General features: G+C 40.4%; 1 protein-coding gene across 2 annotated transcripts in view; it reads left to right on the top strand.

Annotated features, from left to right (window-relative positions):
- Positions 1–2,080: 2,080 nt before the first annotated feature.
- The window catches only part of heatr3 (HEAT repeat containing 3), a 61,797-nt gene continuing 48,505 nt past the window's right edge, over positions 2,081–15,372 (top strand). Inside the window, exons 1-5 of one of the 2 annotated variants that reach the window (XM_059992889.1) lie at positions 2,081–2,435; positions 5,956–6,128; positions 6,461–6,548; positions 7,099–7,211; positions 8,489–8,598. In XM_059992889.1, the coding sequence (XP_059848872.1) occupies positions 2,295–2,435; positions 5,956–6,128; positions 6,461–6,548; positions 7,099–7,211; positions 8,489–8,598 (625 nt within the window). In that variant the 5' untranslated portion in view covers positions 2,081–2,294. The remainder of the gene's footprint in view (positions 2,436–5,955; positions 6,129–6,460; positions 6,549–7,098; positions 7,212–8,488; positions 8,599–15,372) is intronic. The other variant, XM_059992887.1, reaches the window with a different exon arrangement.

The following is a 15,372-nucleotide window of genomic DNA, read 5'->3' as shown; positions in this document are numbered from 1 at the left end:
TGACTGAAGACTACATGCAAATAAAAATCGAGTTGTAACTAGACATTTGCAAAAGGAACTCTGGAGATTATTTGCTATCTCAATTTTAAAAGACAATGGTGAGCAAGGGTGGCAAATGAAATTTGTATACACAGATATGCAGTATATACTCCTAATAACTATCATTAACTCTCATACCAGAAAAAGGTTTGAAGTATATAAGTACAATGATTGGTGTGTCAAAGATGCAAAGAATGGTGAATTAACTACACTCAATTATTAATTATCCTGCTGATGTCAGCATAGTCTGATTTTGGTTATTGCAATTAATTTCAAGTTCCTGAAGGTGAGCAGGAAGGAATTTTGCCATCTGTAGACTCTAACCAAAAAATCTTTACATCAGAACAATGAGCTTGGTATGTAATAATTTCCCTTCAAATCCCAAATTATAAAAATGGTTGCCAGTATTGTCTATTTCATGTCTGAAGTAGCAAAGTTATACTATGCTTTTACTAACATTTGTGATTTATGCTGGCCACTGGAGACCTGTTCATACATTTAAAATTTTAATTTAGTCTTTTTTTTTCCTCCCAGAAAAGACTAACTTGTATGTTCATGTAGGCTGGAAGGATGAGTTAGAACAGTTGTTGAGGGTGATGCTACCATTGATCTCAGACCTACATGTAATCATTCAAGTATCATTCCATACTAAGGGTTAACTAGCGGCATTTCACTGTTACCAAACCAACTGAGGTAGGAAGGACTTGTGAAACAGCAATTTTCTAAAGTGAGACAACTAACAAAGGTGGGAGTTTTGCTTGTATTTTCTACAGCATTTCATGTAGTGCAATATTTCCTATAGTTTTGAAATTAATTTCTGTAAGTGAAAGCTATGCTCTGAAGACTGCTGATCCTAATCTTTAATAATGCAAACTGCAAGTATAGGGCACCTGAAATCAGAATCTACCCTGGACCTGTGATAGCTTCACTACCTGCAATGCCACCCTGCTATTCCTATATTTGGCTGATGCAAATAAAAAGATGTATGGCACAACTGCCAACCTCAAGCTCCTTTGATTTTTTTTTTACCTTTTTCACGACTCTATTAACGAAGATGATGTGGTACTCCCAGTCACTAAAACCCTTGTAATCTTTTGTGCTGTCATTTATCAAGTGCCTTTAGAAAATCTAGATATACCTCTGCAATTGATTCCCCCATTTACCCTACTGGAATCTTTACCTTTTGAAAACCACCATTTCCCTTTGTCACATTATGACTGTCTTCAGAATCAGGCTTAATATCACTGGCATATATCATGAAATTTGTTAAATTAAATAAGTAGTGGGGGGAAAAAAGAGGTAGTATTCATGGGTTCAATGTTCATTCAGAAATCTGATGGCAGAGGGGCAGAAGCTATTCCTGAATCATTGAGTGTTTGCCTTCAGCAGCTGTGCCTCCTCCCTGCTGGTAGCAATTCGAACAAGCTATGAGATGGGGGTCTGGAATGATGGATGCCGCTTTTTTGAGGCATCGGTCCTTGAAGATGTCCCAGATACTGAGGAGGCTACTGCCCATGATGGTGTTCACAACTTTCTGCGGCTGATTTCGATGCTGAGCAGTGCCTCCTCCCCGCCCTCATGCCAGATGGTGATGCAGCCAAGATGAGGATTGTCAAAGTGCCATGATACTAAATGTCAAATGCTGAGATCCGTCACTTCTATCGCTATCATTCAGTGTTTCGTCTTTATTTCAATTTAGCCCATTCCACCTGACGGAATTTTGAAGAGGAAATAATAAAACCGTTCTATCCGTTTGTTTATTCATAATTTGGTAATGTGATCATATTCCTAACTTAAATTTATCATACCTAACTCCATTGATTTAGACCTGAAACACCGTTATTTAACCTACGGAAAGGTGATAAAAATACTTTGTATCTGATTTCCATAAGGGGATCCGGCATGGGAGGGAGAAGCCTCGCTTTAATATCACATCCGGATCGCATTAATTCTTGGTTTTAAAAGTGATTTTCGTCCGTAACAGATACTGTTCTAACCTGTCAGAGCTTATCCATAAAATGGCTGGGTAAGGTCGCTTTCTTGCGAACTTTATCGACAGGAAAACCATGCTAGCTTTATGAAGTGAACTGTTCCTTTGACCATTTCTCCTCCCCGGTAGTGACGCGTTTCTGATCGCATGTCCTGGCGGCTGCCGGCACCGACATGGTCTCTGATCGGGCTGTCCACATTGTATAGCGGTGCGGCCGAGTAGTGCGTCGTTTTTCCAAGTGCCAGCGTCGGCAGGGACCGAGACAATGGGCAAAAGGAAAACCAACAAATTTGCCCGCCCGCATTTTTCCCCAATAGGGCAATCGAATAACACCGGAGGGCTGGAAGAGGAGGAGGAGGAGGTGGATGGAGACGTTTCCTCGCCAGCCGGGGAATTACTTGAGAAAGTAAGTTTAGAATTTGTATCCCTGTAATTTAACCAGGGTTTCCTATTCTATAAAGTTTGTTTTTCGACCTCATTCATTTCAAAGTTCAATTTGTTCACCAGCTTCCTCCATCCTTGCGCGTAAGCAGGGATCAACAGACAGCAAGTAAATGTGTTTTTCAGGAAAATTATAAGTTTTCTGCAGCTCTGAACGGTAAATGAGATAATACCGAGGAACGCCCGGACACGGTACCGGAAGGAATGGCAAAAAGTGTTAACGAAGAGTGCAGGGCTTGGGGTCTGTGTTTCATTCAATATGATAGCTCTTAGATTTGGATTAGATGTTGAGACCGAAAGCCATTTTAAGTTATGGGTAAAATGAAAAAGGAATACAAAACGTTAAGATATAATGGCAGTTACATTGAAGGTAGAGCAGTAGATGTAGTGTATATGCATTTCAGCATGGCATTTGATAAGGTACCCCATACATGGCTTATTGAGAAAATAAGGAGGCATGGGATTCAAGGGGAACTTGCTTTGTGGATCTAGAATTGGCTTGCCTACAGAAGGGCAAACAGTGGTTGTAGACAGGTCATATTGTGAATAGAAGCTGGTGACCAGTGGTCATGATTTTTATAAATTACTTGGATGAGGAAGTGGAGGGATGGGTTAGTAAATTTGCTAACAAAGGTTGGGGGTGTTCTGGATAGTGTGGAGGGCTGTCAGAGGGGACATCAGAAGGATGCAAAACTGGGCTGAGCAGTGGCAGATGGAGTTCAACTCAGAAGTGTGATGTGGTTCATTTTGGTAGGTCAAATATGATGGCAGAATATAATATTAGTTGTAAGACTCTTGGCAATGTGAGGATCAGAGGGATCTTGGGATCCGAGTCCATAGGACGCTCAAAGCAGCTGCGCAGTTTGATTCTGTGGTTAAGAAGGTGTATGGTGCATTAGCCTTCATCAACCATGGGACTGAGTTCAAGAGCCAAAAGGTAATGTTACAGCTGTATAGAAACTATAGAAAGGGTGCAGAGGAGATTTACAAGGATGTTGCCTGGATTGGGGAGCATGCCTTATGAGAATAGGTTGAATGAACTTGGCCTTCTCTCCTTGGAGTGACGGAGGATGAGAGGTCACTTGACAGAGGCGTATAAAATGATGGGAGGCATTGATTGTGTGGTTAGTCTGAAGCTTTTTCCCAGGACTGAAATGGCTAAGAGGGCACAGTTTTAAGGTGCTTGGAAGTAGGTACAGAGGAGATGTTGGCTAAGTTTTTTACGCAGAGAGTGGTGAGTGTGTGGAATGGGCTGCTGGCGACTGTGGTGGAGGCAGATACGATAGGGTCTTTTTAGAGGCTCCTGGATAGGTACAAATAGAGGGCTATTGGTAACTTTGGGTAATTTCTAAAGTAAGGACTTCTTCGGCACAGCATTGTAGGCCAAAAGGCTTGTATTGTGCTGTAGGTTTTCTATGTTTCAAATGAAGCTACACAGTGCCAGTGGGCTCATCTAGAAGTTGCTGCGGTGTGCGTTAGCATGAGGTTGGGTAGAAACATCACAAAGAAGGGTTAAAGCAACACACACAACATGCTGGAGGAACTCAGCAGGTTGGGCAGCATCTGTGGAAACGAACAGTCAACGTTTAAGGCCGAGACCCTTCGTCAGGACTGAAGAGGGAGTGGGCAGGGGCCCTATAAAGAAGGTGGGGGGAGGGTGGGAAGGAGAAGGCTGGTAGGTGCCAGGTGAAAAACCAGTAAGGGGAAAGATCAAGGGGTGGGGGAGGGGATAGGCAGGAAAGGTGAAGAAGGAATGTAAGGGGGAAAGCACTATGGGTAGCAGAAGGTGGCGGAACCATGAGGGAGGTGATATGCAGCTGGAGGAGGAGGCAAACTCAGGTTGGAGGAGCAACACCTCATATACCGTCTGGGTAGTCTCCAGCCCCCTGGCATGAACATTGAATTCTCCAACTTCCGGTAAGGAAGTAGAGGTCTTGAAGTTTGTTTATTGGTATTGCAGGTGTCTGAGAAATATCTGTGGAGTGATGAGGACTTCCATGGTGGAGTTGTTCCAATTAAACATAACTTAAAATCAAGTTACTGACTGCAGAATAATGTAAAGCAAATAAAGCTCATTTTATTCTACCAGTTGTTTGTCTTGCCTTAATCAGATTAATTTCTGACTAAGGTATGTCGCATCCGGAATTATTTCCGGGTGGCAGACGATTTCCTTCCACACCGCTCTGAAGTATTGGGAAATCGCATACTAGGCAAGTTCAGTTACGACAGTGATTCGCCGTTGCCTTCTGCCAGGTGAGATTTTTTTTTAACTTGGGACCTCTCGCCCCGAAGTCCAGCGCTGATGCCACTACGCCACCAGCCAGCCCAATTTCTAATTACCCTCTTTTATAATCTGATGAATCAGGGTAAAGGTTTACATAACAGTTGCTAATTTGCCTTTGTTTTGAAAATGTTTTCTTGTGTTCACAATTAGAGTCTCTGAGATGGGGTGATGGAATAGGAGCAAAGTGTTGGATTACATGCACCCAGCATCAGTAAAACGTCTAAATTTGTGCATTACTGAAATCCATCAATGGAATGATTGTAATTTTTGGTTTTGGAGATAGAGGTAGAAAGATTTCAATGTGAAGCTTGGCAGGGTAGTGGAAGTTAGTGCTGCAGCCTCATAGCTCTGTGCATTCTTGTTCAACCCTGACCTTGAATGCCTTCTTTGTAGAACTTGCATAATCCCTCCCTGACCATGTATGTCATTTTTCATCAGACATCCTTGAGTCAAGATAGTTTAATTGACTACTGTAATTTACCCTTTAGTGTAAATTAATGGCAAATTATTTGAAGGGAAGTTTATGTGTGGGAAAGAATAAGTTGCAGGAGTATAGAAGAATAAGGAGAAGGAAGAAATGGGATTGCACTTAAGAGTTTATAGGCTCAATGGCTTCATGTTCCACTGTGAAATTAAATTCTGAACTTTTCATCGCCAAATATTTTAAACAGTTCAGAGGAGGTGTCGTTGAGTCCCACACACCAACTTATTTGTATGTTTACAATGCTGGTGCAAACAAACCTTGGTGTTCAGATGATGCTGAGGCAGGGCTGAAAAAAATATTTACATTTCTTTTTGACTAAATCTACCTCAATTCTTTCTCAACATTTCTGAGAAGCGAATGTCGAGAAAGTAGATTTAGGGTTTGATGATCTTTGGCAGGCCGAGGAGTATTCTGTTAACCTGGTCTACAACACCAAAATTAAAAGAAATCCTGTGTAAAGGTTAATCAATGTTAAGTTGTAATTATATGAATTTATTGATGTCAGTGTGATTTTCATTGAATAGTTTTTAAAAGTGAAGGATTGTTGAGAACTAATACTGGTTTACTTCAGTTTCAAAAGAGGAGCAAAACTACATTGAATATTGGATTAGAAAACATCCAGAGAAAAGTCACAATATTTCTATGGATTGTGTAAGCAGCTGTAAAAATAATTTATGGTTTCAACTGTGCAAGCCTAAAATTCCACTTTGTGTACAGTTACAGAATGGGTCTGCTGATATTCGAGAATTTGCATGTGCAAGCATTTCAAAACTTGTCCAGGAGAAAAAGGTGATCCCTTCATTTTTACAAAAAGATGCCATTCGATGTTTGGGACCCATGCTGCTGGATCCAAGTGTTGCTGTCAGGGAGACAGCTGCAGGTGCACTCAGGTTAGTGCTAAACCTTTTAATCTTTTTCAAGTATCGGGCAGATTTATCTTGAATAGCCGATACAATTAAATAGTTCATTTAAACTAGTTAGAATGTTTAGATTTTAAGTAAAACAGTTAGAAGTTACCGTTTCTTTCTTCTGAACCATTGGTCAACTTTTGAAATAAAGTTTAAATCTTAAAGGAATGATGATTGTCAACTTCATTGCATTCATGCAGTACATAAGACGAGGAGAATTTCCAAAGGGAATAGGAGAAATATTTTAATTATTGATGAAGTGAAAAGGGTTATAAGCAATAGAGCACATAACAAGACTTGTTTATTCATGACAGAAATCTTAGTGCTTGTGGAGGATACGATGTTTGTGATGAGATGGTGAAGCAAGATGTTTTGACACCGCTTACTGCACTGTTGCGGGAGGTAAGCCTTAATGCAGAAAATAAATCCAAATGCGGCTATTTGATTTTTTTCTGTGATTTTGTTCCCATGGAGTTGTCTCATTCTGTTGGTATTCAAGATACGTTAATGAGGATGTTCAGTGATATTCAAGGGTGCCGTGGTTGGCACAACACTATTACAGAGTTCAATTCTGGCATTCTCTGTAAGGAGTCTGTACGTCCTCCCTGTGGAATGTGTGGATTTTCCCCAGCTGTTCCGGTTTCCTCCCACAGTCCAAAGAGATACCAGTTAGTAGTTTAATTGACCATTGTAAATTGTCCTGTGATTAGATTAGGGTTAATGGGGTAGTGGGGTTGCTGGGATAGGGTGATTCAAGGGGCTACTCTTAACTCTATTGCCAAATAAATAAATAAAGTTCCATGACAATGCTGCCAGGAAAGTGGTGTTTCTCATGTCTTTGCATTGGGACTGGAAAAGTTGTTGGGGAAGTTTGTTTTTTGGTTCAAAATCTAGTTTGAACTTATTGAAATCATATTACATTATAAAAGTTTGATTTGTTTTGTGTTGGCAGTGCTGTACAGAATTAAATTCTAATATGGTAAATCCTCAAAAAGCCCAAGGTTCTGATAAAAATTATATAGAGGATGTGTCCAATGAGGCTATCCATCTTCTTTGGAACTTGTGGTAAGTTCATTATTTATCTTACACAAGTTTTCTGAGTAACTGCTGTAAACTTTTTAATGCAGAATTGTTTGATAATTTAGTCTTGTTATCACTAAATCATTACAGATAAAAAGAAAAGGTGATTTTGATGTCAGTGATAATATTTGGTGACAATTTTATTTACTGTATCAGCATACACTCTAATAAATTACATGTAGTTCATAACAACTGCCCTGAAGTGTGTGAACAAAGATAAGTTTCCAACAGTGAAGTGAATCAGAAAATATTGGGTCCACTGATAACTATTTACCTCCATTTATTGCAACTGATAGAAAATTGTGGGTAGTATACTCATAGGTTTCACATCTATGTTTTTCAACTGGGCACATTTGAAACAGCCCAATGGATCATTTCAGTTGTGGCCGAAGTTGGGCTTTGATGTGTACCACTCTGACACAGAAACCACAAAGTATTGCTTCCTGACTGGTTGCCAACTGGTTTCTCACTCTCCTGCCTGAATCTAGGCACAGGCGCCAACATTCCACATATGTCTCCTCACTATTTCTCCTCGTCCCACCCCCTCACCTCACCCCCATCTCTCTCCTCTGACTTCCCTTCTGCTGACTCCTTTGCTCTTGAAGTCCTCAATTCCTCTCCCCTGACCGCACATTTCACTTTGTCTCTGACCCCTGCTTCACCATTCCCCTGACCCCAATGGCAGAGACCTCACCTCGAACCCAGGTACTCGAATCTTGGAGAGTTACAGGTCCAACGTGATGTTGAGTCCTTCTGCTGCCTTTCCCTCCCTACCTAAGGCTTGCTTACCTCCACTGACAGCCTCTTCTTCCATCTCCAGCACTTGTTCATCTCCTCCTGGCCTGTTACTCTCTCTCAGGAACTTTCTTTCTCCATCCCAGGAGATGAGCAGTTTATCGATATCTACTGGAAAAGTTATGTCTGTAGTCTCTTACCCCCTGTCAACTTGCATCCATGTTCTCCTATCCTGCATAATTATCTGTTGGTTCGGCAAGGATTATTGCTTCTGAGATTAGATACTTGCTCCTAAAGCATCTTTAATTTTTATGAATGTACAGATTATTTTGCTGCACAGTTTTCTGTTGAATAATTTGGCATTTTGTTAGTACAATTGTGTTATATCAGAAACAAATCTGCCTGGTGATAAGGTGCGCAATTTTGTAAAGCCTGGTTTGATTCGGTGAGTGGTTTCAATGCAGATATGGAGGAGTCTCAGGGAAATAAATGTAAAGTAATTGGACATTTTCCTTTTATTTTTTAAGTGAAAGCAGCAGCAAGGCAGTATCTGTCTTCAACAAAGAAGGTTTATTGGATATCTGTATTCTATGCTTGAGAAAGTTCAATGACAATGTAGAATTGGCCATTTCTGCAGGTGAGCAATCTCTTAAAATTTAAGTGCGTCTGTGCATGTAGGACTTAAGTTGAATTTCAATTTTTTTCATGTTGCATTTCAAATGATTTTTGTGGCTGATGGAACTTAATTCCACAATCTTTAATAAAGAATAAACTTTAAAACTTGAACACTTGTTAACACCTAGTTTTACTATTTCCATTGGTAAATACATCATAATTCCATGTATGCGACAAGTGAGGTGGAAAATCTAGTCAAGTGGAAGAAGGCAGCATACACGAGGTTTAGGAAGCAAGGATCAGATGGGTCTATTGAGGAATATAGGGTAGCAAGAAAGGAGCTTAAGAAGGGGCTGAGGAGAGCAAGAATGGGGCATGAGAAGGCCTTGGCGAGTAGGGTAAAGGGAAACCACAAGGCATTCTTCAATTATGTGAAGAATAAAAGGATGACAGGAGTGAAGGTAGGACCGATTAGAGATAAAGGTGGGAAGATGTGCCTGGAGGCTGTGGAAGTGAGTGAGGTTTTCAATGAATGCTTCTCTTCGGTATTCACCAATGAGAGGGAACTTGATGACAGTGAGGACAATATGAGTGAGGTTGATGTTCTGGAGCATGTTGATATTAAGGGAGAGGAGGTGTTGGAGTTGCTAAATACATTAGGGTGGATAAGTTCCCGGGGCCTGATGGAATATTCCCCAGGCTGCTCCATGAGGTGAGAGAAGAAATTGCTGAGCCTTTGACTAGGATTTTTTTGTCCTTGTTGTCCACGGGAATGGTACCAGAGGATTGGAGGGTGGCAAATGTTGTCCCCTTGTTCAAAAAATATAGTAGTGATAGTCCGGGTAACTATAGCCTTACATCTGTGATGGGAAAGCTGTTGGAAAAGATTCTTAGAGATAGGATCTATGGGCACTTAGAGAATCATGGTCTGATCAGGGACAGTCAGCATGGCTTTGTGAAGGGCAGATCGTGTCTAACAAGCCTGATAGAGTTCTTTGACCAGGCATATAGATGAGGGTAGTGCAGTGGATGTGATTGACATGGATTTTAGTAAAGCATTTGACAAGGTTCCACACGGTAGGCTTATTCAGAAAGTCAGAAAGCATGGGATCCAGGGAAGTTTGGCCAGGTGAATTCAGAATTGGTTTGCCTGCAGAAAGCAGAGGGTCGTGGTGGAAAGAGTACATTCGGATTGGAGGGTTGTGACTAGCGGTGTCCCACAAGGATCTGTTCTGGGGCCTCTGCCTGTCTTGATGTTTATTAATCACCTGGATGTGGGGTAGAAAGGTGAGTTGGCAAGTTTGCAGATGACACGAAGGTTGGTGGTGTTGGTGATAGTGCAGAGGATTGTCGAAGATTGCAGGGAGACGTTGATAGGATGCAGAAGTGGGCTGAGAAGTGGCAGATGGAGTTCAACCCGGAAAAGTGTGAAGTTTGGAAGGACAAACTCCAATGAAGAATACAAAGTAAATGGCAGGATACTTGGTAGTGTGGAGGAGCAGAGGGATCTGGGGGGTACATGTTCACAGATCCCTGAAAGTTGCCTTACAGGTAGATAGGGTAGATAAGAAAGCTTATGGGGTGTTAGCTTTCATAAGTCAAGGGATAGAGTTTAAGAGTTACGAGGTAATGATGCAGCTCTATAAAACTCTGGTTAGGCCACACTTGAGTACTGTGTCCAGTTCTGGTCGCCTCACTATAGGAAGGATGTGGAAGCACTGGAAAGGGTACAGAGGAGATTTTCCAAGATGCTGTGTGGTTTAGAGAGTATGCATTATGATCAGAGATTAAGGGAGCTAGGGCTTTTCTCTGGAGAGAAGGAGGATGAGAGGAGACATGATAGAGGTATTCAAGATATTAAGAGGAATAGTTAGAGTGGACAGCCAGCGCCTCTTCCCCAGGGCACCACTGCTCAATACAAGAGGACATGGCTTTAAGGTAACGGGTGAAAAGTTCATGGAGGGTATTAGAGGAAGGTTTTTTTACTCAGAGAGTGTTTGGTGCGTGGAATGCACTGCCTGAGTCAGTGGTGGAGGCAGATACACTAGTGAAATTTAAGAGACTACTAATTTAACGTATATGGAGGAATTTAAGGTGGGGGGGGGGTATATATGGGAGGAAGGGTTTAAGGGTCGGCACAACATTGTGGGCTGAAGTCCTTGTAATGTGCTGTACTATTCTATGTTCTAAGCTTTGCTAACCATTTCGGAAGAATGGAGATAGTTCAATTATAACTTGGTGCCATCATAATTTGGATCGAAGTGGGATATAGTTTTTATTTAGAAAATGAGCATATAACATGAAGAAACTAGTTTAATTTGTTGAGTAATCTGCGACTACAGGTGGAAATTATTTGCATTACATGTATCCCTTCAGTACTTTTTAAAATTATAACCAAGTATCAATCTAACGCCTAGAAACTTGTTTCATGTTTGCCAGTTGACAATCATCTGCTACTTTATTTCTAAGGTTTCATCTGCCTAAAGGAAGCTTGGTACATTGGCCACAAATCATTCACAGTTTTTATCATTAATTTAATTTTTGGGGTTGTGTCACTCAGCTACCAAACTTAATTCATTAGGTAGTTTGCTATATCTTTTTCAGTATGCTGCCTTCTGTTAAGTATTGCACAGGTGTGCAGACATGTATGTAGGGATTTTCTCAATGCTTTACATTGTCAAACCGTAATTTCTGTGGTTTCCTATACATTGCATAATCCTGTTCATGTGTATAATCAGTGGTTCTGCAGTATTCTACTGTTAATTCTGTTGATTTTACACAGCTGATATACAGTGGATTCCATTTATTTGGGCCATTGGTTAATCAGGACAGCCGCTTATTTGGGACAACTCTTAAAGAACAAAAACTAATCAAGAATATGGCTGGGACTCCCATGGTTTATTTGGGACACTATGCTGCTTAATTGAGGCAGGAGACTATTGATGAACAGTTTATAACTGGCGTCAGTTGCATGTACTTGCATGGCCATTAGACACTACACCATGCTTAGAGCAAACAGTTATCAAATTGTGTCAGCTGTGTCTGTGTTCAAAAAGAAGAGATTTCTCTCAGTGGTTTCAAGCATTCAGGGAGATGCCAAAAAATGCTGAGAGTGAAAATAAAACAATTTCACTTCTTCAACAAGTTAGGCACTATGAAGATTTTGAAGGTATCGGCATTCATCTTGAGTATTACAATGAAAACGAAGACTTGGAGGATGCAATCGTTGAAAAGATTGTATGATCACTGGCTGTGTCAAGAGCCCTGGGGGACTATGATTCCAAGTGTGTTGATGGGAAAGGGCCTACAGAGCAGCTGATATCACCAGAATCTGAAGAGTATGAGAATCTTGGAGTAGAAGATGAGTTTAATATACTGGCTTGTGATGGCATCTGACAAGTGATATTGAATGAGGAGCTCTTTGAGTTTGCTAGATCTAGACTTGAGGTAACGGATGACCTTGAAAAAGTCTGCAACTGGGTAGTGGACACCTGCTTACATAAGGTAGCTAATACATATTTTATTAATTTATTAAAATCAGAATGTATTATGGTTTGAAATAAGTATGGTTGTAATGTGCACTTAAATAGCTGATTTCAGACTTCAGATAGTTTATCATTCAAGTCCATTTTTAACTAATATACTGTATGTGATGTCATAATTTTTAGTTCACAGATATCAAACTGGTTATCGTCTCTTGATCTTTTGCAAACTACTGGTTTTAATTATTTGTCATTATATATAATTTAATCCTACATACTTAACCCCATATATTTCAGAAAATGATTTAGTAGATCTGTACTTGCCATAGATGCAAACAATGGTGCATTATTTGACAAATAGACTGTTTCTCTCTGATGTTTGGCGGGGTGGAGTTTAAAATAACTGGAGTTTTGGCCTCAGTTAATCATAGAAAACACAGCAGAACAGTTGTGTCAGATAGAAGAAAACACGACATCTAATTTGCCTTCATTCACTAATCAATGGGAATCGTCTCTTTTAAAATCTTGTCTCCTATATGTCACATCATCATTTGGACCATGCACATGCAGAATTTATCCTCATGATGGTGCCTGTGAAAGAAAGCTTATGAGTTTTAAAGTTTGAGCTCTAATTCTCTGAGATCTTGAAGCAGAGTGGGAACTTGGAAGCAAAGATCTTCTCAGACTAGTTCAGACCTTCCAAAATGGCATTTTTCCAGATTTTTTTTTCAGTGCTGTGATTTAGTTTTTCATATTGCAACTGTGTTATTTGATCATGTTAAGTAATAATAGATTAATTAGTGCTTTTTGTACCCTTTATCTAACTTTGTCTACCAAATACCATTGAAATCTTAGTGATGTTCATGTGGTTTTGCAGTAAATATTTATTTGTCTTTAAGTTCCTGTTCATTTTGCGTTCTGGATTTAATGCACATTAGATCAAACTTTAGCAGGTTTAATGGTGGAAGGACAATGGCTGATGTACGAGTTGTTTCAATCTGGCACGTTAAATAGTGATCTTTTTCACTTCAATTTTGAGTAGGGAAGCAGGAGAATTACAGCTATAGAGGCCAAGTCATCGGGTATGTTTAAAGTGGAGATAGGTTCCTGACTAGTCAGGACATCAAATGGATAATAAATCAACCAGGATGGAATGGGATAGCAGACTCAATGGGCTGAATGGCATAATTCTACTTCTGTGTCTTGTGCTATAACTGTATATGCTTTGTTATAGTCTTGTATTCCCTCATGATGCAAGAGTCCATTCAACCCATGGAGTCTCTCACAAAGCAATCACCTTTCTCCCACTTTTCTATTCTCTCTCGCAAGCCCGGCAGTTCACCTAAAAATTAACATATGTGGAGATGCTGGAGGAAACTAGAGCACCCAGGGTAATATTAATAAGAAATAATTAAGTATTTTTGTGTCAGTCTTAAATGTGGAAGATACCACTGGCATGCCAGAAATGTGAGTGTTAGGGGGCAAAGGTGGGTGCAGTTGCTATTACTGAAGAGAAGATGCTGAGGATGGTAAAAGGACTCAAGGTAGATAACTTACCTTAGCTAGACAGACTACAGTAGAGGGGTCTGATAGAAGTAGCTGAAGAAATTGTAGAGGCATGATCAGTGTTCTAATCTTTCAAGAAACACTCGTTTTTTTGAAAGACCACTAGATCCATTGGGCTGGTTTCGGAGGACTGGAAAATCGCTAATGTCATTCTACGCTACAAAAGATGGTAGGACTTACCTTTAGAAATTCCTCCTTACCTCTGTTCTAAAAGGTCACAGCTTCAAAACAGGGGAGACCTTTCAGAACAGAGGTAAGGGGGAATTTTTTCAGCCAGGGTGTAGTGAATTTGTGGTATGTCTGCCATAGACTGTGGTGGATGCTAAGTCCATGGGTATATTTAAAGCAGAACTTGATAGAACCATAGAACATTACAACACAAAAACAGGCCTTTTGGCCTTTTTTGGCTGTGCCGAACCATTTTTCTGCCTAGTCCCACTGACCTGCACCTGGACCATATCCCTCCATACACCTCTCATCCACGTACCTGTCCAAGTTTTTCTTAAATGTTAAAAGTGAGCCTGCATTTACCACTTCATCTGGCAGCTCATTCCACACTCACACCACTCTCTGCGTGAAGAAGCCCCCCCCCCCAGTTCCCTTTAAACTGTTCCCTGTTCACCCTTAACCCATGTCCTCTTTTTTTTTTCTCTTCTAGCCTCAGTGGAAAAAGTCTGCTTGCATTCATTCTATCTATACCCATCATAATTTTATATACCTCTATCAAATCTCCCCTCATTCGTCTTTCCTGATTTTTCTGATAGTTTCCTGATTGGTCAGGGCATAAAAGGATATGGTGAAAAGCAGGTGTATGGGGTTAAATGGGATCCAGGATTAGCCATGATGGAATGGTGGAGTGGACTTGATGGGCTGAATGACCTAATTCTGTTCCTTTGGCTTGTACTCTAATGAAGGTAGTCCATTATCTGCACGAGATGTCTGTGCTGATTTTGTTCCTTTATAGTCAAAAGAACACGATATGGATGAATTCCTCTACTGAAAAGTATTAGGAACTGATACATACTTTTATAGTACTGTAGTAGTATTGGTAGTATTCTAGTATGTTCTGCATTTCATTTAAATAATTTATTACTCAGTTTGTCTTTTTTTTACACCCTTTGAACTATTTCTATGAAACTTTGGCTAATTTGGGAGCCACATATTTGAGTCAAAATATACTAGTCCTGCTGTATCACAAATAACTTCGAGGGCACCAACATTACAGACGACCCTAAAGACAGCTCTCATTGAAGGCAATGGTAAACATCAAATATTCGTGTTTCAGCCTGCTACGGCTGAGAACCATAACTGCATCTATGATGTCTATAGTTAGAGATGAAGTTCTAATGCAATTGGACGATCTATCACTGCTTAAAACTGACAAATAGATCAGACTGTGGTCGCCACACCGCCCATTTAAGAATCTGCCAGCAAAAGAGGGGTTGATGTGCTGGTCTGATGAAGTGTTTTTAAAAAAACGGTTTTTGACTCCCAATACCAACTACCTTACTGGCAAACATGCAGCCTCTGGTAAATAAAATTGACGATCTCCGAGCTAGGGTTCTGTATCAGAGGGTCGTTAGGAATGTGTACACCCTTTGTTTTACAGAATCTTGGTTCAAGTTCTTGGTTGTCAATATCGCTGTGGTCCTAACCTGGACACAACATATCCATACAGCTATAAAGGAGGCAACATAGCAGCTATATTTTATTAGGAGTTTGAGGAGATTTGGTTTGCTAACTAAAAC

This window comes from Hypanus sabinus, chromosome 17 (assembly GCF_030144855.1).
Source record: "Hypanus sabinus isolate sHypSab1 chromosome 17, sHypSab1.hap1, whole genome shotgun sequence".
Classification (NCBI taxonomy): domain Eukaryota; kingdom Metazoa; phylum Chordata; class Chondrichthyes; order Myliobatiformes; family Dasyatidae; genus Hypanus; species Hypanus sabinus.
Note: the sequence above shows the minus strand (reverse complement) of the source record. Positions and strands in the feature narration are given on the sequence as shown.